Below are 26,687 nucleotides of genomic sequence, written 5' to 3' on the forward strand. Positions count from 1 at the left end.
CTCTATGACTACTTTTTCTATTCGTGACAACTGTATAGTGGGTGAAGTCTTTTTACCCGTTTATCAGGGCTGTATTGTAAATAATAAAGGGTGGGCCGCTTTGAGTGACAGGCTGATGGTGTTACCTCAGTTGTTGGGATATTTTAGTGTGTACGAAAGTGGTGGACTGACCAACATTGCCATTCATAGAAAAAAAAGACAAAAAAAACTGAATTACTTCACAATGTCATAGTTGTATAGCAAATTTCACCTGTATTTATTTACATGATTATAGATTTCATAATGTTTTTCCTATTTATTTTTATTTTGAACTCTTTGGGTGTCCACAGTGAAACACCCACAACATAAATGCAACGTACAGCAGCACAAACCAGAGTTGAAAAGCAGGGCTTCTCAGCAGTGAAACAGTCATGCTAGTTTCTTTACCAATTTACACCTTAAAAAATAATTTTTAAAAATAATATGACACAACAGGTGCTGAGGATCCTTTGATAACAGTTTTTCTCTCCTGGATCCAGATCCAACAAACTGTTCAAGTCTCCCTCTCAGTACGATTAAGACGAGATGGGTCACAGGACCTGGCTGACTGTGTGTGTAACAGCCAGGACCAAACCCAAAAACGAGGCAAAACAATCCTCACCACATTTTCAATCGTGGCAGCAAAACCGGCTTTAACTCAAACAGAGACCGTGGTCAAGATGTGCGAAACAAGAAGACAAAGCAAATGTAGCTGTGGGCCCTGGGCGTTTTCCTGAAGCTTGCGAAAGAGCAATCAGTTTGAACTGTTTGCTGTAATGGATGATAATAACTGAGAATCACATTATGTAAGAATAAACAGGCAGATCATGCAAATTACAAGGCAGTTTCTGTTTTCTTTTGTGTTTGTGGCTGTTTCATTCTGCAGCAGGAAAAAGCCTCATCGCCTACTTTGTTTTGTCTCTTCCTCTCACATCATGCACAGATAAGCCGTCACGCAACAGCTGCCAGTGTCAGTGTTGGCAGTGAAAGTGTGTGTGTTGATCAGTGCACGTGTTTCCTATCACCTTTTCATCTCAGGTGTTCAACTGCATGATGAGATAGTTTGTCCTTTTAGTTTCGTAGGTTCCCATCTCCTCCTTATCATCTTCCGTCTCCTCCCATTACGCTGCCGCTTCATACTGGGTGAACAAACTGGTAGACGAGTCTCTGAGACACGTCAGGTTTGCGAATGATGCCCTTCTTGTAGTACTGACGTATGGAGCGGCTCAGCTTGTCATAGTTCATAGCGGGGCGGTTCTTTCTGAGTCCCCACAGTCTCGCAACATGAGCCGAGTCTTCGATTTTAAAAATACCTGAATCACAAGAGATTTGACATTTGTTACAAAATGCAATAAAACGAACATAACAGTGAGTGTTTAGATTTTACATACAGCCATGTTAGTCTTCTATTTGCATGCATTTTTCTTTTATTTCATTCCGTTTAACCCTTTGAAACTCGAGAATATTGTTTTGGTTTTTCTCCAAAAACATGGGAGGAATGCAAAAAGCAATTAAAGAAGAAATGACCCAGAAATTACAAAAAAAATAAATGTATATAAAAAGTACAAAAAAGTACCTACCTAGCAAATTAGCCAAAAAACAAACAAATCAGTAAAGTAAAATAAGCAAAACCTTAAAAATGCTTAAAAATAATAGCAATGCTGAAAATATCATTTTAAATATATAATTATGATAATTATAAATATAGTTCTTTAAAAAAAATCAAAATCTTCCAATTTCTCTGCTTGTTTCTCGTTGCCTTTTTCCCAAGTTTAAAAAAGAAATCAAACCAATTTGCTCAGGGTTCAAAGGTTTAAAGGCTTGTGAAAGGCACCACAAGAAAAGTGATGTCAATCCAGGTTTCAAAGGGTTAAACCCGTAGTCTCATTGGGATTAAATCTACGGTGAACGGGCTGTAAAGCAGCATAGCAGGTATCTAGGAAGTTCAAAGCTCCTGATATGCTATTTAAATATTTAAAAACTATTTTAAGATTTTAACAACAATGAGTTAAACAGCTTTAAGATATGAATTTGCTGATAAGATGTAGAGGAGTTACAGTTTTAAATGAAGCACTTAAGGAGCTGAAGTGTCAGCTGAAGCGATGAAATCAGTTGAAGTGTTCGCATGTGAGGGTAAGAGATGAAAACAGTTGAATTGTAAGTACAATAAATCATAACATATAAAATAGTTTCTTATCACTATAAGTTTTCCCTTTTATTCCAAAGATTATCTTAAAAGCAAGATAAGTATGATTCTTGAAGTCAAGTTCCAGAGTAATTTTAAAAGTCTTAAGAGTCGAAATAAAAAAAACACATATCAAAAGTGCAGCATTAAAAAATAACGAAGATACCTTTTTCTTTATTAAGCCAGCGGATGCAGCGTCCATAATTGTGAGGTTTAAGCAGGAGTTCTCGGAGAAACTGCCACAGATGAATGGGCTGACCAGAACAAGACGAATCTGCCTCGGACCAAAGATCCTCGCCAACTAAACAACACGAAACAACATTTAAGGCCAAAGTGGTAAACTAACCAGGAGATTCACAACAGCCAAGTCATTCGAATAAAATGATGGAATTGTACGTTTCTGTAAACCACATATATGTTACATTTGTACATTTCATACAATACATAGTATTAACATTTCTTAAGTGACTTTGATGGGACAGCATGCAAATGAACATCTGGAGGAGATGGTGTGACACAGAGGTGAGATCAAGACCAACAAAAGTGAGAGTTTTTTAACAAGAGTTTGGGACATGTTCAGCAGTGTTTCCAGCAACAAATTGGGTATTTTAATCCCAATTGTGATGTTTCCTTAACCCTACCAAGTGGTTTTTGTGCCTAAACTTAACCATGTGTTATCCACAGCATTATTGACATAAAACTAAAAATTGAAGTGTAAAAAATATAAAGTTTCAACATATTTGCTTCATATGAAATGTGCAAGCGTCACACACCCATGGTTTGCAGAAACGTACAAAGCCAACATTTATTGTGGCGATTGGATTGTACATAAAGTAAGTGTGATTTGCATGAAAATTCAAATCTTGGGGTTTTTTTAAGATAAATTTTGGGGTTTTTCACCTTTATTTAATAGGACAGCTTGAGCATGAAAAGGGGAGAGAGAGGGGATGACATGCAGCAAAGGACCAAGGACCAAGGACATAGCCTCTGTACATCCAGAGGGGGCATCCAGTCAACCAACTAAGCTAATGGGCATCCAAAATCTTTTACTCTTACAAAGTAAACAAAAATGTCCAGTGGTCTGTACTCCAAGTGTGTAAATGTATAAGTATTTTGCAGAATTCTGGGTAAAATCCAATGCAGTTTTTTACTGATTAAAGTTTGAAATTATCTTTAGAAGGCAGATCCACGAGGAAACCAAACATACCGGTAGTTTTTGTATCTCCGACTGAACACCTCTCTTTCATCCAGGCAGCTGGAGAGAAAAGATTAAAATCAATTAATTAAAAAATAAAGTTGACCTTCAATTAATTACTGCTTATATCTGTTACTCTTTGTAAGACTGTTTACAAACTTGTGACTTCTAAGAAAAATCAAATAAAGAAAATGAACTGTTCCCACCCATCCACGCTGTACATTAACACCCTGAGACAAACTCAAATGCAAGTTCAATTGTAAAAAAAAAAAAAATCACACAGACACACCTGACTTCCAAATGTCCAGGTGTGCGTGCAGCGTGTCTCCACACTGCGGGGAGCGCTGGCGAAACTCCTCCTCGCTCATAGCACACAGGTCCTTTCCTGTCAGGTCCTGGAAGGCTTTTCCTGCGTGGGGCAGCCTGTACAGATGTTCAGTCCACAGCAGCCACTTCTGGACGTTCCCTGTGTTCCACTCGATAGGGTCTGTGGAAACAGACAGGAAAATGATGAGAAACTCTCAGCTGTGCCTGCTGTAAACGACCTGGTTTGGGGTTATTTGTCAAAGTCATATTGTCAGTTAAATTCCCATTATTTTTCTGTGTTTACTGTGTTCCACCACATTTATACATAATACTTTTACTGAAACCACAAGGCAATCACGCTTTTATGCTACTTAAATTGTAATCAGTGGAACAGATGCCTGTGAATTGTGTAGCTTTATGGCAACCAGAAGCCGTACAATACATAATGCTTCCTCTGTTTGCTTTAAGTGAGCAGTAGAGACCTCGCCCTTAAGACTGTGTACACTATCTACTGGCAGGAGAGAGACATCATGCACTGTCACAATCCAGGAGAACTCATGCAAAGGTCAGGATTAAACAGATCCTGGAGCAGGCAAACACAGCTCTGTGTCAGTCAGGATATGATTTAGGAGATCTGTCATTTTGTCTTGGCTATCCACACAAATATGTGTTGATTTTGGGGGCAAGATCCAGAAGCTTAAGTTGAATCAATATCCCTTTACTTGCAGGTAACGGGAAACACTTTGGGATCTTTTTTAGTCATGAAAAAAAACTTGTGTGCTTTAAAGATTTATTTCTTAGTCAGTTAAATGTCTTTAGTGCTGTAACTCCCCTCTTGAAGATGACAAACTGCAGCAGCAGGTGCGGTGAACGGCAGCCTACCTGGCGTGATGTTGAGCAGTTTGCAGGCTGTTTCAATGTCCTTCAGCACTTCTCCCACCACCATGCTCTGCACCTGCTCCAGAGAGCGCTCCTCCTCCTGCCCCTCCAGCCCAGGAGAGAGTCCCTGCTCCTGGCTGTCGATGACGGGGCACTGCTCTGGTTCCTCCTGGGGCCCCATGCGAGTCATGGGCACAGCCAGCGTCGGGGAGGCCTCTGAAACTTTCACCAGCCAGGTGGCGTCTTCAGTGAGGAGCATGTCGAAGCAGGACAGGTAGAGGCCTGGCACGCCACGCTCCAGGGCTTCCACGTTTGGTTTGGTTTCGCCCAGGTCCCAGGGTTCTCCGGAGCCTCTGTTTCGCTCCAGGATGGCGAGGGAGTCCTCTGTCATCCCGATCCTGGATCCATACACTGTGCCCTCCGATAAACTGCCCACTGGATCTGACATAACTGGTTCCTGGAGACAAGTTAGATTTATGGTCCCCAAGAGGATTTTTTTTCCACAAAACTGTACACATCAGACCACAGCACACAGTAACAACAGATAATGACAGACAACAGTACACACTCCGGCCCGTTCAATGAGGCCTATTGTTGAAGGGCTGCAGGGATCAGGCTTTCCCGAAAGCGAGCCCTTCTGCACCTCAGTGCTCTGGAGAGACATAACTTTCTAGTGCTGCTTTAAGAGGCCTATTACAAGTACTTAAACCTTTGAACTGAAGTCAATTAGTGCGATTTATTTCCAAAATACTGGGGAAATAAAGGCAATGAGAAACTTGGTAAGAAATGTTCCTCATATTGAAAGATTTTAGTAGATTTAGAAAATTATTTTTAAAAAGCTAGGGAAAAATGTCTAGGGAAAGAAAGTTAAGGATATTACTGAACTGTTATTTTTATATTTTTTGAGGTAATTTTCTTGTACTTTCTTTTCTACTAATTCCAATTTGCTCAAGTTTTAAAGGGTTAAACTCTATATTTAATCTATAATGAAACTCTATATCTATAGTTACTTGAACATGAACTGAGAGACGTGTAAAAGTATCCTATGTGCAATGTAAAATGTTTGTTAAAGGAATATTGAGGCTGATTCTGAATTAGAGTGAAAAGCAGCAATATGCAAAAAAAAATTGCTTTTCACGTGATTTTGCCAGGCAAAAAAAAAAAAAAAAAGCAGCAATGTCTCCGAAAAAAACAACCACTTTTGTTGCCACTCAAGGCAGGAAACACAGCAATCTCTTGGTAAAAAACAATCACTTGTTGTCTCAGAAAAACCTCTGGAAACACTGACAGACAATAGTTTAAAAATGATAATCCTGTCTGCAACATTCAAACTGTTCACTTTGGATTAAAATCCTGTCACACTTCAAGTCAAAAACAAAATACCTTCTCCAACAGTCCCTCCGCTGCAGTTCTCTGGCTGCTAAAACACCAACTGTTTTTCTTTAGTAATAAACTCCATCAGAGCAGCTGCAGGCAAGAGTCCCTTTTCGTAATGTGTTTTTTGGCAGAACTGGGGCGAGACTGTGTTGCTCGATGCTTTTTAAGAACTCGGGGCCTGATGGAGAAACTGGGGAAATGACCCTCAGGAGCGTTAAAACACACACAGCGCTGACAGGCATGGGGCAAAATGGATTTGACTGAGTCTCTTATTTGTGGGTCAGTGGCCCAGAATGCCTGATGTGTCGGGGGTAGCTGACTTGTATTGAGACCTGAAGCAGCTCGGCCGCCTGCCTCGGCTTTCAAGGTGCCGTCCCTGCAGCCCTCTGTCTCCACTGTCAGCTGGAGTTTTTAATCAAGTTAGATAATGTGGAGAAGAGCGTCCACCATGTTTGAAAAAAGACGTCTGTTTTATGAAGACTGGACTGATAGCGGCGACAGCTTCTTCCTAACAGGAAATTGCCATCATAAGTGTTCATTTATGGACGTCAGGTTGAGCACATGTGCTGTAATCTCAGGGTGAACTCGCAATATAACACCCATAATGTGTACCTGCCACAGCTGGTAGATGGGAAGGCACACTGCTGTCACCCGCCAGGTTATCAGTGGTTGAGCCTGATGCCAAAGTAAAGGAAGTGTGCTCCCACAGAGCACATGTTCACAGTCATGGCTTTATTTGCCAAGACGCAAAGAAATTAAAGTCTCGTAAAATTTGCAAAATGATCGACTACACCCATCAGCCAAAACCATCTGTGAGGGTTGAGTTAAAAATGAATCCAGCTGATGTTATACTTTTCTGATAGGACAGAATGTCAAGTTACCTCACTGGCAAAAGGTTTTGAAAAAGTAAAAACCTGAGTGAACATTTCACCACCATCTTCTCAACATGAGCAAAAGAAACACAATTGTTGTTATTGTGTAGTGGATACGTCAAAACCTAACATTTCAACAACACTGTGGTTAACGTGGTTAGGTTCAAGTTTGGTGAGGAAGAGATCATGTTTTAACTTTAAAACACCTGGTTTTGGGGGGTATAGTTGCAACAGGAAAAGCAGCAACATCTTGGTAAAAAAAAACAGCTGCTTTTTGTGGCACTGAACCACTTTTTATGTTGGTATCGGGTAGTAAAAGCAGCAAAGTCTTAGTAAAAACACTACTTTCGTGCCTATATCTGGCAGGAAAAGCAGTGATGTCTCGGCAAAAACGCACAGTCTCATGCTACTATCGGGCTGAAAAAGCAACAATGTCTTTGTCTACTGATTTTGGCTGCACACACTTTCCACTACTTTTTGTAAAAGCCTGGATTCAAGAGTGCAAACCCTTTCATAACGCTCAGCTTTTTTTGTCTTATGGACACATTTACCCAACTTCTCCAAAGTTAAATGAAGTTATCTTCCCCACCCTCAAAAAGATTACTCTTCCAGACTTCAATCTTCAACCCCCCACTGTAAAACCTCCCCCAAAGTCTTCCTTTTATCTCCAACTTTCTCGTAAACTATAACCCACACTCCCTTTCACTCATCAGGAGTCAGATTAAAAGCCACTGGCATCCCGGCCTGGTTGCTTCGTGTCAACTCTGCTCTGCAACAGCTTGCGTTAAGCCCATTAGCAAAGCAAATTTAGCCATATTACCTTCTTCCAAAAGGAAGAGGGGGCACAAGAAAAAGACACAAACACACACCCCTGCAGAGAGGGATTAAGACCCTGATTGATCTCTAAATGAGTTTGGTCAAGACGCTGATATTCATTTCAGGAGCATTAGAGCTTGCTCCATTTACTCAGCAAAGTCAGCCTTTGACACCGACAGAGGAGGACTCCCTCCGTGCAGGCGTCCACCCTGGGAACAATATTTCTTCCACATGATTGGTTTCATTTAACGTGAAGAGGGTAATTATCTGAGGTGAAGTTTGTATCATCACTTTGGATTTTATATGATTGGAGCTGTGTTATTGGAATTATGTGGGGTGGGGGTAAAACATAATAATAATAAATAAAGGGAAAAAAAGACCAAAGCAACTTATTTATATAGTGAACTTATATTTTTCATTGGGAAGAAGACAAAAAAAAAACACCAACAAAAAAAGGCCAAAAGTGACAGATGTATTATATTAGACAGACCAAAGCATGACCCGTGTTATATTTTTCATTTTAAAAGGGGGAAAAAAAAGAAGGAAAAAAACAGACCAAAAAGTGACCTGTGTATTATATTTTTCAATGGGGGAAAGGACAGGGAAAAGATTTTTTAAAAATGACCAAAGCAGGACCTGTTTGTTTCACTTGATAAAAAAGGAAAAAAAGAAGAAAAATACTGACTTAACAGTGAACTTGTGTTAGATTTTTCATTAAAAAGAACTGAAAATAAATAAATAGAAAAATAATAAATAAGTGAAGTGGGTTTTTTTTAACTGAAAAAAACAAAACAAAACTGAAAAAGTCATAAGGACCTTCGATGAACAAATTAGTGGCGTTTTTGAACAAGGATCCGACTGGGATCCAAATACTGCCCATTCATATAACTTTGTGTCCAGTGGACATTCACCTACATGTGCGCAGTAGCCTTTTTCACATAAGAATTGTCAAAAAAGAAAGTTTAAAACCTAGTTTTAAAACCCTCTCTTGAAGTAAAATTGGTTAAAAGTTGCAGACCAATACAACCATTCTAGCTTGAAATTAACCTATTAGCCAATCTATCACTGTTGCTGAAACATTTTGTGACAGAAGTGTTTAGTTTAAAGTTAATGAGTAGTGATTCAAACAAGCTGAAGTCGGCTGCTCTTTAAAAAGTTGGTTTAACCTGGATGACTCGATCTGAGCTTGGAAACAAAAGTGTCTCGTGAGAGATTTGAGATCATCTCTTTAACAGTGAACAAAATGTTCATCAACAGCTCAGCTCGTCACCAACAAAGAAAAAAAAGGTCTGTGTTGTTTGAGTCTGGAGTTAAAGGAGTGTGTACAGCCAGGCGTGACTGTTTGCCATGTGAGCGTTAAAGGGAGATTTTTTTCCCCTTGTTATTGTTTCTCATGGGAAACTTGGACCAGCGAAGGAAGTCATTGTTCCCAGAACAAGGAAAAAGACATTTGCAATATAACCATTGCTGGGAAGAAAGTGTGTGGGCTGCAGGAAGTGATTTGGATCTTTGGCCTGCTGCCTGAGCCCCCTTTTTTATGGCAACAGAGATGTACAGGTGCTCTTTTCACATTATAAATCAGGCTTAGGTGTAGCATTAGTCTATTTTTTGGTGGACAATTATATGGATGTAGCCTATTTTATGATTTGCAAATAAAGGCATGTTTTACGCGTGTGGCCTCTAATTTTTATTGCTATTTACAATATTTGTAGTTTACAGACCATCACATCTCTTTTTGTAATCACATTTTATTATACTCTTCATCTTCGACTCTTTTTCTTTCATTAGTTGGTTGTATTAAGTGCCAACGGGGGAAGCTGGTGCACTTTTTAATTAATTTCTGCAGTTAGTCAGGTGCAGTTGGCATCAGGCCAGTATCCTAGGAAACACTAAACCACTGAGTAAGCTTTGCTGTTGTTCCAAATTTTGACAGAGGGCTGTATTTACAGTTGGTGATGCAGATGATAAACCTCACACGACTGAGATTGGACCTGAAGATTTGGAGGTGCAGCATGGACAGATGGAGGAATAAACCTGTTTTTGCGAGATAGTGAAGATATGGAGGCTCTTGTCGTGAGGCCTAAGGCATGAACTCGTGCAGCTGGATTTAAAGTAGTGACTGTCAGAGGATCCAAAAGAAAGAAGGTTTTTTGATGGCAATATTAAAAGTTACACAGTTACACTGCTTTAGAAAGTGTCACTAAAGATATAGTTACAGCCAACACCTATGTGACCATGTAGATGAATGGGACAGAAAAAAATCGCTTCATCATACCCGGCCTTATGGAATTTCAGTGGATAATATTGTTGCATATTTTCAATTTGTGCATACATATTTAAATGTAAATAAAGTTGGCCTGTTTTATGTTCATTCTATTTTTAAGTGAAGCATTTAGTACATGTATTTCCCTTATTTTAAATCTAGTTTTGTGCTGCTATATGAAAGGTGCTCTATAATGAAAATTATTTATTACTATTATCTATTTATTTATTTATTGTTTGGTAAGAACCTACGTGGAAGAAAAATTGGGGAAAAAAATCAAATATTGCAAAAAATAAATAAATAACTTGCGCAGGACGAAAAGTTAATAAAAAATGAGAGAACAAGGACTACAAAAATGCTAACTCATTTCCATGTTTTTGGACTAATTTCTGCACCGCTCTACTACATCATCTCAGTGTGCCCTCTTCTTCTGCATTTGGTTTAGTGGCACCCAAAAGGAACTGGCACCCCCACTGTTTATCCTGATGTGCTCACCTCCTACTATGTAAAACAGAAGTGGATTTAATAAGGCAATAATCTTTTTCTTCTGATTTTCTGGGAATTCATTCAAATTTTGGGATACATCTGAAGAGAAACGTATACACTAAAGCTGTCAGTAAGCTTCTCCAGATTGTCAGATGGTCTCCTCCCTAAACCACCATCTCATGGCCAAATCTGTAACTCTCCAAGACTTGGCAAAGGTGAGCTCTCCATGTCTCATCCATGTCCAACCTTTACAAGACAGACTGTCTGAGATTCCATATTCAGAAAGAGGGAGAGGGTATTGCAATCTTTAATTCTTGTTAAACGGAGGGTGGACAAACTTTTTATTTATTTATTTTTTTGGGTGGTGTCCTTTCATGCATTTTCTAACTTTTCTAACCCTTTATTAAAGTCTAATTTCATCCTTCCTTTAAGATTTATTATATTAAAAAAATTAAGTCAACTGTCATGTGCACCCTGGAACATAAATGTGTGTTTTGCCTTATGAAGAGGTCATTTTAAAATTTTAGGAGGCAGGATGCAGCAATCTTTGCCGAAGTCATGTGGAAGGTCCACAAAAATATTTGCAGTGAGATGTAAAACATAAAGTAAAGCCTCCCTCCACACCTCAAAAACTTTGCACATTCCCTTAAGAGTCTGCGCAGCTTTTCGTGATGACGTAGAGTGATGACGTAGTTGAGCGTAAAATGATAGACCTGACAGAGAGTAAACACGCACCTGCACCTATAGAAACAACTGAGCAGTTCTGTTATTTCTGCTGGTAATTTACTGTTATTATAGTCTTGTCTTTAGGGAGCAGCCGTTTTATTTAATTTCCATCTTTTATCAAAATATCATAATTAAATCCCACTGTCTTATCCCACACAGTGTTGACACGTTAAATGTCAGCTAATTATTGTGGTGGCGTCAAACCACCAACCATCCTCCAGTGTGAAAGCTAATTATACATATACAGAAACAGGAAAAACAGGCAAACATGACAAGGAGGAGAAATTATGAGGTTAATTAATTAGATAACAGCTTTTCTGTCTTTATCAACTGTCTTGTGTTGTTTTTAATCCTGTGCTGTGAAGCCAAAGACAGTTTCCCACATTGTATTTTAACTTAGTTGAACTCAAGACGAACCAAAATTCTTGCTGATCAAAACAGATTATTTATATCCTTTTTTTTAACTGGGTGTCAAAGTTAAGTCTAACAATGAATAACTCATATCTTTTGGATATTGTTTATCCTGTACCAGGTAAGTCACGCAGAAGATGCCATTTATTTTCTATGAAAGATGAGATATTGACATCAGTGACAGAAAACAACACAACTACTGTCACACAAATGATCCTTTAACAATAAAAAGTAATACTATGATAAGGGGGAAAAAAACTGTAATTTTTTAGACACACATCACATGTTAAGGAAACTGCGTAAGGCAGCATCTACTTACCGACACGAAGATGCTCTGATGGCTGGAGGCAAAGACTTCACTGGATGATTAAAGATGCAGCGCAACTCTGGTTCTCTCCAAGGATGCAGGATGGCCGTTTGTCCTTGATGCACACCAACGCTCAGCTCAGACGCCGGGGCGCTACCTGAGGACAAAGGTGCAGCCAGCAGCGGGCCACCTTCACTGTTTCCCCCTGATGAGTGTCACAGAGCCCCCAAGCCCAGAGGCCTCGGACCCTCCCAGGCTCTCTGGTGGAATTACACTTAACCTGAAAGTCACAGCCTAAAGCACAACTGCAAACTACACTTCAAGTGAAAGCACCTGCTGGGGGTGTGTACAAACTGAGAAGAAGTGAGGGCAAGTGACTCAGTGAGTGAGTGCAAAGGAATTCCAGCTCCATTGACTGCAATTTATATTTATAGGGCAGTCGTGTTTACTTTGTGTGTGCGTGTGTGTGCCTGTGTGTGTGTGTGTGTGTGTGTGTGTGTGTGTGTGTGTGTGTGTGTGTGAGTCTTTAGTGGCATGTGTCTTGCAGATTAGAGTCAGACCTTCTCAAACACTACTAGTTGACCTCAGTACCAGACAGACAATTCAAAGTTATAACAGACAAAAGCATATACTTTGAAAAATAATATAAAAAGCTTTGCAAGCAAGCAAGCAAGCAAATTTCATTTATATAGCACCTTTTGCAGACACCAGTCACAAAGTGCTTCACAAACACACAAACAAAAGCAAATACATCAAAATAAAACCAAGACAAAATACAAAGTGAGAGTAGGTAAAGCACAGGATTAAAATGCCTGTCTGAATAAGAAGGTTTTTGACTGTTTTTTGAAAGACTTTTGAAAGACTTAGAGGACCCAGAGAGGCAGATCTAAGAGCTTGATTAGTAGTGCATGGAAAAAGGAGGTCGCTGAAATATTGTGGGGCCTGGCCATGTCGGGCTCTAAAACTGAGCAGCAGAATTTTGAAATTAATTCTGAACTTATAGAGAAGCCAGTGCAACAAAGCTAGAACTGGAGTAATATGTGACCATTTATTTGATTGGGTAAGGAGTCGAGCAGCAGCATTTTGGATGGTTTATAAACGGTGTAATGAGGATTTGTTGAGGCTCGTGAAAAGAGAATGGCAGTAGTTTCAACGAGATGAAATAAACACATGTATTAGCATCTTCATTTCCTTTCTTGATTAGAAAGATTACAGGCCTAAGTTTGTCTATGTTCCTCAGATGATAAAAGCAGGATCGGGTCAGTGTATTACTGTAAGTATCAATACCAATACCAATAGCTGTGCTTAATTACAAATTTAAGGTCCTGGTACTTTACTTGAGTATTTCTACTGCACAACTCTAAAACATTTCAGAGGAAAATATTGCACTTTTCACTTAACTATATTTATCTGACTGCTGTAACTTTTCTCAGATTAATCATTTCTAGATAAAATCATACACTTATACATTGTTAAAGATTAAACCAGTGTTTCCCAACCGTTTTGGATTGACTTACAGAAAAGCCTGTTTCTTTTTGTTTTTCTCCTCTCAACTTCTCAGCTTTCATTTAAATAATTCTTAGGCACCCAAGAAGCTAAAACTATCTGACATTTCATAAAAAAAGAAGGTAAATTTTACATTAAAATTCAAAATTGAATAGTACCGGTAGACGTAACAGAACTTTTATTACTATCCCATTAATTGTCTCACAACAGCATTACTGCATCAATATTAAAATAATGTAATAATGTCTTGCTGTAGAGTATATTAGCTACAGGAGCCATTTTTCTACAGAACGAGCACCGTTAGAGTGTGCTTTCACACCTGTAGTTTGGTTATATAGACTGACAAGTAATTTGTGACTGGACAATTTTGGTGACTGTCATCCTGCATCATCAGGACTCAAGCGGTGACTGACAGAAGTCTATTTAGCACTTTAATGCTGATGTGTTCATTCATGCTCTTTGGTGTAAGGCTCAGATAGAAATAGGCCTAACTTACTGTAAGCATTAATAGTATTACTGGACTGTAAATCCACATTTTGAATGTTAAAATGTTATAAATAAAGACTTACAGGTAGAAACAGGACGAAAAGAAGGTGTCTTGCACAGTAATGATTCTGAGCTTATTACAGTGGGATTGTTGTAACACATTTGTAATGAACTGAAGCACATACATACGGACAAAAGCGCTGCAGTTTTAACTAGGAATGCACGATAATATTGGCACGTCATTGTTATCAGCATATATTGACTTTAAAATGAAATATTGGAAACATGCCAATTTCTACCTATATAACAAACCATTTTTTTTCTTTTTTAATTGGCAAAGTGAACATGTACAAAACATAAATCCTAAATTGAAGTATTTCTCTTATTTTGCACAATGAATGGATATTACATACATTTAAAAGCATTGTACTTTATGTTGCCATCTCCTGGTGGGCCATTATGATAAGAGTATGCATAGTATGACGTTAATTCCAAATTAGGTGGCGAAAGAGTGGACATACACACAGAACACTTTCCTTACATTGCTTTGCAGTATCACTTAAGTAGGATTTTGAATGCAGAACGTTTACTTTACCTTTAACTTCATGTAAAGGACCATCTTTAGACTGTGGTATTAGTACGTTGAGCTTACATATTCTCCCCATACATGCTGGGATTCCACTCCAGGTCCTGGTTTTACAGTCCATTGGCTCAGACTCACGTGACATGCTGCAGAAGGAAATACATAGTTGGAGATTCTGCAGAGACAATATTTGAAAAAAATGAAATCAATTTGCAGTTAAGATGATTAGATTTTAACTTTAACTTGGAAAAGCTGTCTCTAAACTTGAATATTAAATAGATTAAGACAACAATTAAGTGAAAAAAAGAAAGTATTTATTCATACACAGAAATAATTCTGCTATGTCATACAGCCGCAATCTTTTAGTCTGTTACTAAATCTTAAAACAGGCAGCATGCAGGCCCCCAGGAAGGGCGTTGAGCTTTGAAGCCAATTTTCATAGTTGCCAAACAGTGGAATTACAACTTCTGGGAGTGCTCCAGGGATGACGTTTTTCTGTACACTAACATAGAAGTCAGCTTCACATTGTTTCCCACTTCAAAAAGCAAATGGGTTTTTTTCATTGCATTTTGGATTATTGAAAAAAATAAGCTCTACGGTAAAAAAAAAAAAAGAAATACTTGCACTTTTTGTCGAACAAAGTAATCTACACAAATGAACACAACTGTTATGATTTTTCAACCCTAAATGCAATCGCCAGAGGTAAAGAGCTAACGTTAGGCTACAAACCAATCAACCACATTCATGTGACATCCCTCCCACGACGATGCAATGTAGCTGTGCTCGGCATGATGACAGTCTTTAGTCTCACATTACCATTTATTAGCACCTGCCTTTTTTTAGACACATTAAAGCTTCAAAAGCTAAGCTAAAAATGCATTTTATGTTGTAGTTGTAACCAAAAACCTCTTTAAAAAAACCTACTGATGGAAACAAAGGTGCTGAAAAGCCAACTGATTTCAGGGTGTTAGGATTAATTCCTAAGGCTCTGAACTGCTGAATCTTCAAAGAGGTAGTATGTTTTATGCATAAAAATGTACAAAAAAAAAGTAATCATTCACATGATATTAACCCTAAATATGTGTCTTGACACAAGGCCGACAAATGTATCACATAGTCCTTATCCCAGCAACTGTAGATGCTAAAACTACAAAATATGGTGCTGCCATTCCTTTGTGTCCAGACATCTACTTTCCACAAAATGCTATTTTGCAAACCTAAAAAAGCCAAAATCACAAAGTACCCAAACTGCTTAATGTGAGTCTGTGCAAGAATTCATAAAAGCAGTGTCATAATTTCAAAGAATATGCAAGACATTTCAGATTTATCATCCTCTTACTTTATATAGTAATTAATCTATATTATAAAGTGACAATGCACCACTTAAGCTGAGGGGATGATAAGGTTTTTGGCTCATTTGCAGTTATTCCACTGCAGCATTTCAGTTGCATGATGACCAACAACAATAACAAAAACAAACACCTATTGAGATCTTTATCAGTCCTACTTCTGAATGTTGACTTTTACACGGACCTCAACAGGAAACTGCCGTCAGTGCCACATCTCACCATTGAAAGTTGCCTTTATTAAGTTTATCTTGACCACAAATGCAAAAACTGTCTGTGTTGACTGTTTGCTGCCTTCAAAGTGATGCATTGTAATGAAAAACTGTCTCCTTTAGTAGAGTTCTGTGCGTAATTTGAGCCTGTCTGAACAATGCGGCTCTGTCGAAAGCACAGAAAGAACAGGTGTTTCTGAAAGGCTTTCAAAGAAAAGCCTGTTATTAGCAAAACTGTGGTAACCCACAACAATAAAAGTACTTTAAGACTACTGTATATCTAATCTTTCCCTTCTAATCTTACTTTTAATTCACCATGCAAGTCACTAAATGGCCAGTCCTCTGATAGCAAACCGCTACATCTTTAAGTTTCTTTTTCTTTTTCAGTTCCAGGAAATATTTTCTATTCTTTTACTCCCAATGCAGGAGCTGTGGGTTTGATATGGTTACCTACACAGTGTGAATGGACTGATTGTGAGATACAGAGAGGGTGTGCACAAACTGCGTCAAGGCTTCTCAGCAGCATAGTGTTTGTGGACACACCAAATCAAACCGTGAGCAATGACAACATCCTTCCATTAGACAATTCGGCATGAAATTGTGTATGAATGGGTGTATTTGTGTGTGCTTGTACATAATTGTGTGTGTTTCATTTATAAATACAGTATGTGTGTGTTCACTTGTGAGGAGTGCTTGCACACACAAATGTGTAATTTCATGACGCGGCACATAGTATAATGCAATGTAATTTAAACTGAATAACTTTAATATTTTACTTGTAAAATAACAAATAATTGCACATTTCTATGAGAAGAAAACATTTGTTTGCTTTTGGCTTCACCCACATCCAGTCCCTTCAACAAAATTTGCATGGCAGTTTCTTCAACAAGTGTTTGACCTTTTCCTTGACTCCAGAACAATATTGTCATGGTTCAAAGATAATATGCCAAAAGGTGCAACAGACGGTGTTACTGGGTGTTAACTGCGAGTTACGCATGTGCAGGTAGCCCGACTGTAAACAGGTGTCAATGACCCACCTAAGTTGCTTTAGCAAAGTCAATAAACGCCATTAGCTTTTGCTCAGTAAATAAGTGTCACAGTGTCAAAATATGCAGTGAGTTATCATCTCTGACCTGAGTTATGACAGCTCTTCCAATTGTTTTTGAGGTTAATCCAACAAGTCCTCAAATCCACATAAGCCATTTATTCCTGCCCTGTTATGCGAGCCGCGGGTGCTTTTCCAAAATTAACACCTCTACCAGTTAGGTTAAATTAGGATACAAACCATGGTGGAGGTTGAAATAAGTATGTTTGTTACATAACTTAACTGACAAACATTATGTTATTTAATGCAATCTGTAACTGAGGAGATGACATACATTTGTGGTAAATTTCATATATACATGAGTTATCTAAATTAGTGGTTCCTAACTAGACCAGCCACAGGGCCAGATTTCTCCTTAAACATTAGTTCAAGGTCCATACATTAGATATTTTACCCCATATAACGCATTGGCTAAGAACAAAATTAAATATAACATTGCAAGAATAAACAGAATCTGTACTTCAAAATGAAAGCTCCGCAGTGGAAATTAATATTACTTCAAAATAAAGTGTTTTTTTTTTTTTTTTTTTACAGACTTGATAAAAGTCACTTGCAGTCCATTCAGACTGGACCCGCAACAAGATTTTTGGATTCACACGGGACTCAAACAGTGGTCTCCTGAGTCAAAGTCCTTTCACCCTGAGCACCACTCTAATACACTCTAATCTCACATAATATTCCTGGAACAATAATATTCCTGCTATTGATAGAATACATGAAGTTAATTAATACAACTTTGCCCAATTACATTTCAACAGTACATTATGAGTAATGGCGCCCATTAAATGGCCTCCTCTTTAGCAAACTGAGATCTTTATTGACAGCGACGCATTCAACCACAACGTTACTCCTCTCAAGGACAGGTCTGAACTCACGTTATGATCCATTTCCTGATGATCCACCTCAACAGCTGGGCAGCTTGCCAGGGCATTATGCTGCCTGTAGATCAGTTAACGCTGCAGAAACATGCCAGATCCTGCAGATGTGCACAAGAACAACAGAAGGGGGCTAAGAGGGGGTCATGGAGGGGTTATGTAATAGAAGGGACAGATATGACATGCAGAGGTGGAAGTGTGTGGAGGGTTTTTAATCCTTCGTCCTGTGCTTAGATAAAGCTTTAAAGGCTTTAATATTTATACTGTTTCCACTTTTTATTGCAACTGCTGCATAGCATTTTTCCCCAGGATAGATTTTTTTTCTTATCTTAAGCCTTTTCTGATGAACTGATTAAATACATGTACCTATAGTTGTGAACATAAGATGCCCGTCTTGGGCATATTTACAAGCTGAATGATCAGCAGGCGAACCAAAAGAAGAGCCACACTAGTTTTTATTCCGTGTCATCTCCATCAGGTCACTGGCTGTGTGTTGCAAGACCATGTTTTTTCTGCCCGTGAGTGTCATAAACTGTTGGTAAATAGATGCCTGCTTCTTTGTAATCCCATAGCTGGATTTGAATAAAGCATTCAAAATGTGTGTGAAAGTGAGTCTGTGCCAGCAAATCTTTTTTTTTTTTTTACACAAAACTTTAAAATCGCGTACATAACAATAAACACATAACATAATGGCTGTTTTTATGCACTGTTTGTATGTATACTAACAGAAAGTATACACAACAATTAATTTATAAAACTTGTAGTCATGAGCCAGTGATTTGTGTATAACCAATGTTAGCCCCCCCGAAAGTTGGAGATTCAAGTTAAGCAGTCCTTTTTAAACTTTCAGAAAAGGGAGCCCACACTCTTGACCACTTGGTGTTGTCTGCCATAAGCCTTACAACTACAATGAGCAGAGCAGCTAGCAGCAACAAAGTCACACCCCAGCCACCCCCTCTGATAAATAAAGTGCAGTCCCATAAACACCGCCACAAAGGCTAAGCAACCTACTGCTGTGGGCGGGGTTTTAGCAAAACATAACACACAACTTCCCTGTTTTGTCGAGTAAAATGACTGTTTTTCTCAATGGAGTCTGGAGTTTTAGATATAACAACTTTGTTGGTAAGGGCTGTCTTACGGCAAGGTAAAGCGAGAAAATATTCTAAATATTGCATATATGGTAACTGACATTGATTTTTTATTTGATTTATTGTAAATGATGTTATGGTTGTGATTCTGTCTGTATCACAGGCTGCATAAATAATGTGGGTCTACAGCAACTAGCTGAAAGGGGGCGTAATTCTGTGACTAGAGGTCTCATATCTCCACCTGCTGTGGTGGAGTCAGATATACTTCCGTCAATAAATCGATTCTCCTCTGGTGCTTGTATACTGGGACAAGGACAGCAGTCCAATTAAATGGCCTAATCAAGTTTTAAGCGTAGCTCGACTTAACTGCCGCTGCTCCTCCGTGTTGAGAAGAGCCAGATGAGGTGGCTCGGGCATCTAATTAGGATGCCTCCATGATGCCTCCCTAGTGAGGTGTTCAGGGCACGTCCCACCGGTAGGAGGCCCCGGGGAAGACCCAGGACACGCTGGAGAGACTATGTCTCACCCCTGGCCTGGGAACGCCTCGGGGTCCGCCGGGAAGAGCTGGACGAAGTGGCTGTGGAGAGGGAAGTCTGGGCTTCCCTTCTTAGGCGGCTGTCCCCGCGACCCGACCCCGGATAAGCGGAAGAAAATGGATGGATGGATGGATCGACTTAACTGTGCATGTAAATGTACTTACTGTAAGAAGGGGTGAGTAATTCATATTCAATTGATCTTTTACAGAGTGAGTATTCCTTTAACTAATTTATTCAGTTTGAATTTATAGTAACATTTTCATGACAGACCAACAGTCAAAATAACTTGACGAATGCAAATCTAGATGTTTGTCATAGCTGTATGAACACGAGAGAAGTTAAAGATTTGAATCATGATCACATCCTGTTCGTTATGAAATTAAATTAGTTTAAGCATGTCTGAGTATTTATTTATTATTGTTCCCATGGACAATAATTAAACTTTTAATAGATGCATCTTTGCATGTCACCGCAGCAAAAAAAAAAAAAAAAAAAAATCAACTGAAGCAGAAGGTAGTTGGAAGTTGGACACAGGAACAGACATGTCTAAAAACCACAAAACATCTATTGTGTTGCCAGATAGTTACTGATGACAGATAGCACTGCTGCACTTCTGACCAACCAATCAACCTGCCGATTTCACTACTGATAATGTTCTGTATTAAACTGACGACACACAAGGTGAGACATATCTTACTGAAGGAAGTCACCGAAATCAAGAATCTCTGGAGTCAAATAAAGAGTTTTCATCAACGGAAGAAAATCCCAAAACACAGAAATCAACCTCAGAGAACAATGCACTAACTTCAACTCAAAGCATCCAACAGACGTTAAATTTATTCACTAACACTTGATGATAAGAAGGGAGGGACACCTCCTGCCTCAGGGTAAAAAGTTGTATATTAAGGTTTTAACTGTCTCTGCAGGTGAATCATATCCATGTAGGAGATAGCTTGAACATGTTAATCCCTTTGGGAATATGTTAGTGCTGATTACTTTGTCCCTGAATTGGAACAGAAACTAGAAAAACAAGTTTGAAAGCCTCACAGCTTTTATGGAGGATCTTTGAGGCGAAGAAAAGGGAACACATCTTTGATGTCGGATGGATCCAATCCAAAGAAAACTAACATGTACACATCTTTATTTCAGTACTTTGGACAACCAACAGATCCTAATAATGCTACTTCTACAGAGGCAGAAAAAGTATTACAGGTGAAATCCGTGACATTTCAGTCACAATATGTCTTGTAAAGCATATTGTTAGAAGGAAGTAGAAAAATCTAGAAAAAGTGTTAATCTAGAGTAGGGATGCATGATATAAGATTTTTTTTACAGGTACATAACAATTTAGTTAGCCAATAAACGACACCAATATTAATATATCCTCTTTTATTCCCTACCTAATTTTAGTTATCATCAAGTCTCTTCTGTGGTAGAATGAGCACAATATTATGCACTCTCTTGGAAACATAAAATACAATGCTTTTCAGTGTACATAATATTCATCCATTATGCAGAATAAGAAAAATGTTTTAACTTACAGCTAAAGTTTTGTACATGTTCAATCTGTTAAAAAAAAGGTTTGTCATAATGGTAAAAATCATATTCGCACATTTACACATAATAAATTGACAGGTGCACAAAATACAATGGTAAAATGAAGTCGAAGTACTTTTTTTTCTCACAACGAACATTTATATTTATATCAGCTATTTTTAAAAACTGTATCTCAATTCATATGCAAATATCTGTTTATAGAGATTAGTTGGCATGACCAGTGCATAGAAGAGGAGGTCTTGGCCCGGATACACTGGGGACACTGGATCAGCCCAAAACCTTGCTCCTTAGGTTTCGAGATTGCTTTAACATTGCTGTAAATTGCTCTGGTAATATTTTGAGAAACATTAGCTGGTGATTTAAACAGCTATTCTTAAACATGTTTAGCATGTTGCATTTTGAGCTAAGACTTACTTTTTCAAGGCAAAGAGACAGACTGGGAATAGTCTCTAATGCATTAACTGATGCGTATGATGATGATGACTATGCGTGTGCAGCAGCAGCTTAATATTCACCCTTCTATTAGCTCTGTTTTTGGTCTCCACCAACTTCAGAGAGGACCGTCTTTTCATCTATCTTTAGCCAATAAATGCTCCACTTTGTTCACCAGGTCGTCGTTAACTGTGTCTGTCTCTTTTGGTGCTGAGTGGGACAATAGCAGTTGCTTTTTCAGAGCTTTTTCACAAAAAAACAGCTGCTTGTGGCTAAAAACGTTACACATGAGAGCGGTGAGTGTAACGCAAAACCGTGAAGTTACATGTTGGACATGTAAAGTTACAAGAAGATAAAACATGAAGAACGATGAAGAGTTGGTCACAGTTTTACATGTGATGGATTTGATGCAGTTTTTTGTGAAAATATTGATTGGTTTAACTTTAAATACAATGTCTGAGGTACTTTAATTACTTTGGCTCTGTTTATCTATCTTGTGCAACTTCATAGCTGCAATCTGCATTTTAATCAGCTACAATTACCCAACAGCTGTTGCGAATATTTAACTTTGGAGATAACGATTTTATAGATAAAATCTCATAACATATGTTGCCTTCCTATACAGGATAAAATAGTAAAACTTGGCACCTGGACCAATTACAACATTATAATGCTGCTAATGATTTAGGATTACTCTGAAAGGGGCCAGTTTTACTTTTCATATGTTTTGATAATTTTGAATGAGGACTTTTGCTTGTAATGCAGTATCATTAAATTGCAGTAACTCGTCTTTAACTTAAGTAAATGATCAGTATCGTTCTTGATTCTCTGCGCCACCTCTTTGCAAAAAGTTTGGCTCATGTTGGTCGTCGTTTATGATGCCTGTGGTGCTCCCACCCAGACAAATAACATCCCTAATCTAATCACATTGATACTTCCAAGGCAGAGGGTACTCTATCAACCAGATGGTGTATGAAAACACACGGCTGCTTCCTGTCTCCAACTCTGACTGCACCGCTTGACCCATCAGCCTCACTATATACTCTCTGCATTATACCGAAGAAGTCAGTGTAAGAGTCATCTTTTAATATTTGAACTTAAATTCTGAGGAAGTAAAATGTAATATCACTGCTGAGTAGTCATGCATGTATTTGGTGAGTGATGTTTGTTGTGCATTGCTAGGGGCAAAAAAAAAAGCATGGAGAGGTTCATTTGAGTTTTGACAGATAAGAATCAGCGGAAGAGATTTTTAAATTACACATTTATATTTGCCTCAAGCATTTTCCTGAGTGTCCAACAGCAACCAGTTCTTTATTTTCATTTTAATTTTAGTTTGAATTTTTGGCACAAGGTGATTGAAAATGTGTTTTTCTCTTTAACGTTTTCAACATGCATTCATTTTTAGTGCACAAAAAACTGTGAAGTTATGACAGTACAGCGCTTCTCCTCATTAACCCTTTACAACCTAAACAAATTGGTTTGATTTCTTTAAAAACATGGGGAGAAGGCAACTTAACAAGACAGGAAAAAAAATAGCAAGAAATTAGTAAAAGAAAAAAGTTGCAAGTACAAGAAAACTACCTGAAAACAAGAAACTTCAATAAATGATTAGAATTTAAAAAGAAAAAACAAACAAGAAAATGACCTGAAATAGGCTGAAAATAAAAATGTATATTTATTAATTTTTTTCTGTAACATTATTTCAAATAGAAATTTCTTATAATTATATATACACACACACACACACACACACACACACACATACATACATATATATATATATATTTAATATTTTGTGTAATTTTCTTGTCACCTGATTTCTTGCAATTTGTAGCAATTTGTTCAGGTCCCAAATGGTCAAACAGCTTGTGAAAGGCGTCTGAATGCAGCACAAGAAAAGTGATGACAATCACGGTGTCACGAAAAACAAAGGACCTATAGTACTACATATATTTTATAGTTTGCTATCCACCATCCATCTCCGACACCTCATTCCTTCACATTTACACTCTGGAAGCCCCGAGTACTAAAGGTCTGTTTGACCCGACAGGAAAGATGAGCAGTTACCTATCGTTACCAAAACAAGCCTATTGACTCAAGTGCTGCGAGAGATCACAAATATGATAGGAGCTTTGGAGAATCCACACTGAAACAAAAGTCAATATTTGTCCTCAATTACCCTTTCACACGATGTCTACACAGGCCCCATTCAAACACTCGCCTCAGTGCTCTCCACCTGCATGAGCATGGACATCACACCCATTCACACACACACACACACACACACACACACACTGTCTTCCGTACATAAACACACAGATAAAGTACACCTGCATTTCTGTGTGCACCCTAAGACTCAACCGTGACCAAATTTAAGGACAGTTAAATGGAAGAAGTATCAATTAACCTAATTTTTTTGTTTAAATAAAGACATTACTAATATTACATACACAACTCTTATTCATTACTAAAGAGGAAATCATTAAAGGATGATTTTTTTATATGTCCTTTAAATGAAGCTGCTCTCCAAAGATGATGAGTATTGTTTCAACTCTGCACTGTAAATTATTTCACTGTTAAATAACAGTAAAGAGGTGGCAACACGGACACCAGCAATGTACCGTAATTTCACAGTATCCATACAGTTCAGTATTTCCAGTTGCATGCGGCATGTTTCAATGTTAAGTACAGGATTAAATGTGTAAATACTGTAATAAGCTTGGATCTCTTATCACAAAAATGACACCACATATGAACCTAGTAACACAAAATGTCCTTCACTTTAAAATTGCACACTAGAAAACCTCACATAGAAGTGTTCAAAGACAGGATGTTTGAATTGAACTTAGCTCGAAATTTTCTATGCAACACCCTGTTTCCAAAAAATACTGTAGTGTCCTGTAATTTAAAATTGCAATTGCTTACAGTGTGAGGTGGACACAAAAACACGGACACGAAATAAGGTTTTGGGGGTCCTCCGGCAGAAAACTTGAGCATTAAACACTTCTTCCTAAGCACTAACACTATTTCCTGCATTTTGGTGATTTTTTATGCGCCAATGTATTCCTTTTCTCCATTTATTTCTAGTATAAGAGTGTTTAATTTTGTCAAAATAAAAGTCCTCTGCTACTTTCATGTTATTATAAGGGAAGAAAAACGTACATGTTCAATAATATTGAAATCTCCACCTATGCACAATGAATATTTGTGCAAAATGCATTCATTTAAAGTTTCAAAGTGTCTGTAGCAGCTCCAAGAAATCCATCACCAGAGAGAGAAATTTTCCCCTGCATGACACAGGTACTGCATGTTTAGTGGTTTATCCTTTTATGGAAATCTATGACTGCCAAGTATACTATTACTAAACCAACAGAGGAATTTGAATATTTGGACATGCTACATGACATATCCTACTGCAAACACTTCTGTGGAAATGGCTGTTTGTGTATCCGTGTAGGATATCTGATACTATTTCAAAGTGGTTTTGAATAACAGCAAAAACTGACGATTCTGTCGCTACATCTTTTAAGTCCATCAATGAAGGACTACTCTATATCACCAACAGCCATTGTAGAAAGTGCAGTTTGTTTTCAGATTTTAAATAATTACCATATTGTGGCATTATCAATTGGCAGATCTCCAAACATGCAGCATGTCTTCCTTTATTTTTTACATTTTTTTTCTAAACTAGTGGGTGTAGAATATTGTCCTGTGACTGTAGCACCACAAGAGTTGTCCATATTGTCTTTCTCTAACTAAATCCCTATAAGTTTTTCTATGTTTTTTTAGATGCAGGAAGTTACACTGTGGTGTAAAGCTGGTTGCTTCAAAAGCAGCAACAAAAAATATAAACTCAATATTAAACACTTTTTTCTATGCATGCAAAAGACTTATCCTCAAAGTTCAGTTTTTTAAATCTTTTTTTAAATCCCTGGTAGTGAGCACTTCTCCTTTTCTAAGATAATCCCTTTACCTGACAGGTGTTCCACATTAAGATTATGATTAAGCAGCATGAGTACTACACAGGTGTGTGCTGGTCACATTAAAAGGCCACTCTAAAATATACAGTATAATCACACAACACAATGCCACAGGTGCTGCAAGTTTTGGGGAAGTGTCCATCAGAGAGGTTGCAAATGAACTGAATGTTAATTTCACTATTTTGGTCAGTCTTCAGTGCTGTCTCTGTGAATTTAGCATAACATTTAACCTCACAGCCACAGGCCACGTGTATCATAGTGTATTTCGCTTCAGTTAGCACGGAAAACAAATTGGGCTACAACTGAGGCTGATATGCATGTCATTAGTTTTGAAGTTAAAAACCAAAGTAATGAGCAAATTTATAAACTGGGCAAAAGGGATGAAAGATAAATGCTATCAGAATATAAACCCTTTATCACAAAATTTAAACGAAAAATACGATTTTGATAGCTGAGAAAGCATGATGACAAACTAATGTTAGCAGCTAACAATTGTAAACCGCACTCTGGTCATACTAATACTTCTTCTATTGCTCCCTGCAATTATGAATAAAAGGCTTACTGTTATATCAACAAATGAGGTTGAGGGGTAGCGTGTTTTCGTCTTATTACAAATAAACTGGTTTTGGCTTTAAGATTATAATAACCTCTTAAACTGGGTTATGTTAGCAGCTAAGCTAGTTCTGAGCAGCTAAGCAGGGCGCATCAAAATATAAGTCAAATATTTAAACTTTTGCCACTAAAGGCATGCTACACGTTGTAGTTCGGCTGGTTTCTCTACGATTTGATTGCTATGTTCAATTTACGAAGTCTAAAGTACCCAATACTATTTATTAGGTTTTACCCACAAGGGTGGCTAGCAAGAAAAAAAATGCTGACTCACCTATATTGGAAGCGGTCATAAAGTCCGAAAATATGTTTCCTATCCTCGATTATTCATATCCCGGTCGTCCGTAAGAGTCCTCTGATCAAAAGAGTCGACGGGTTTTCATAAAAAGTTAAACAAAGTTGTGAGTTTTGTGTGTGAAGTTCAATGCTAACTGTGTGCTAACTCCATGGTGCCTCGAGGTTCTTGGGGCGGCGGGTGTGCTTGTTTTCGTCACCTCCTTGGCTACAAAATAAAAGTGTCGTTTGGGTTTC

General features: G+C 38.1%; 1 protein-coding gene across 3 annotated transcripts; it reads right to left on the bottom strand.

Moving 5' to 3' along the window:
• Window positions 1-232: 232 nt before the first annotated feature.
• spdef (SAM pointed domain containing ets transcription factor) lies at window positions 233-26,628 on the bottom strand. Of its 3 annotated transcripts, XM_088091344.1 has the most exons (9): window positions 26,431-26,628; window positions 17,955-18,055; window positions 14,429-14,562; window positions 11,854-11,998; window positions 4,587-5,040; window positions 3,688-3,885; window positions 3,411-3,458; window positions 2,370-2,504; window positions 233-1,331 (listed from the first exon to the last, which is right to left on the bottom strand). In XM_088091344.1, exons 5-9 carry the CDS (start codon window positions 5,029-5,031, stop codon window positions 1,153-1,155), a joined length of 1,005 nt encoding a protein of 334 aa, XP_087947470.1. In that variant the 5' UTR covers window positions 5,032-5,040; window positions 11,854-11,998; window positions 14,429-14,562; window positions 17,955-18,055; window positions 26,431-26,628; the 3' UTR covers window positions 233-1,152. The 3 variants fall into 3 exon arrangements, with proteins under 3 accessions (XP_087947470.1, XP_087947464.1, XP_042356725.1); XM_088091338.1 differs by having other exon boundaries at window positions 11,854-14,562; XM_042500791.2 differs by lacking the exon at window positions 17,955-18,055 and having other exon boundaries at window positions 11,854-14,562.
• Between the last annotated feature and the right edge of the window lie 59 nt (window positions 26,629-26,687).

The sequence above is a fragment of the Plectropomus leopardus genome, chromosome 2 (assembly GCF_026936395.1).
Source record: "Plectropomus leopardus strain MGB_pleo_1.0 chromosome 2, ASM2693639v1, whole genome shotgun sequence".
Classification (NCBI taxonomy): domain Eukaryota; kingdom Metazoa; phylum Chordata; class Actinopteri; order Perciformes; family Serranidae; genus Plectropomus; species Plectropomus leopardus.

Bases quoted from the DNA above. Each gene is read 5' to 3' on its own strand.
- spdef (XM_042500791.2), bottom strand. From the start codon at position 5,031: ATGTCAGATCCAGTGGGCAGTTTATCGGAGGGCACAGTGTATGGATCC. The intron at 3,459-3,687 runs GTGTGTCTGTGT...TTTTCTCTCCAG, and splicing joins CCTGGACATTTGGAAGTCAG to CTGCCTGGATGAAAGAGAGG. The intron at 2,505-3,410 runs GTATGTTTGGTT...CGTGTTGTTTAG, and splicing joins CGGAGATACAAAAACTACCG to TTGGCGAGGATCTTTGGTCC.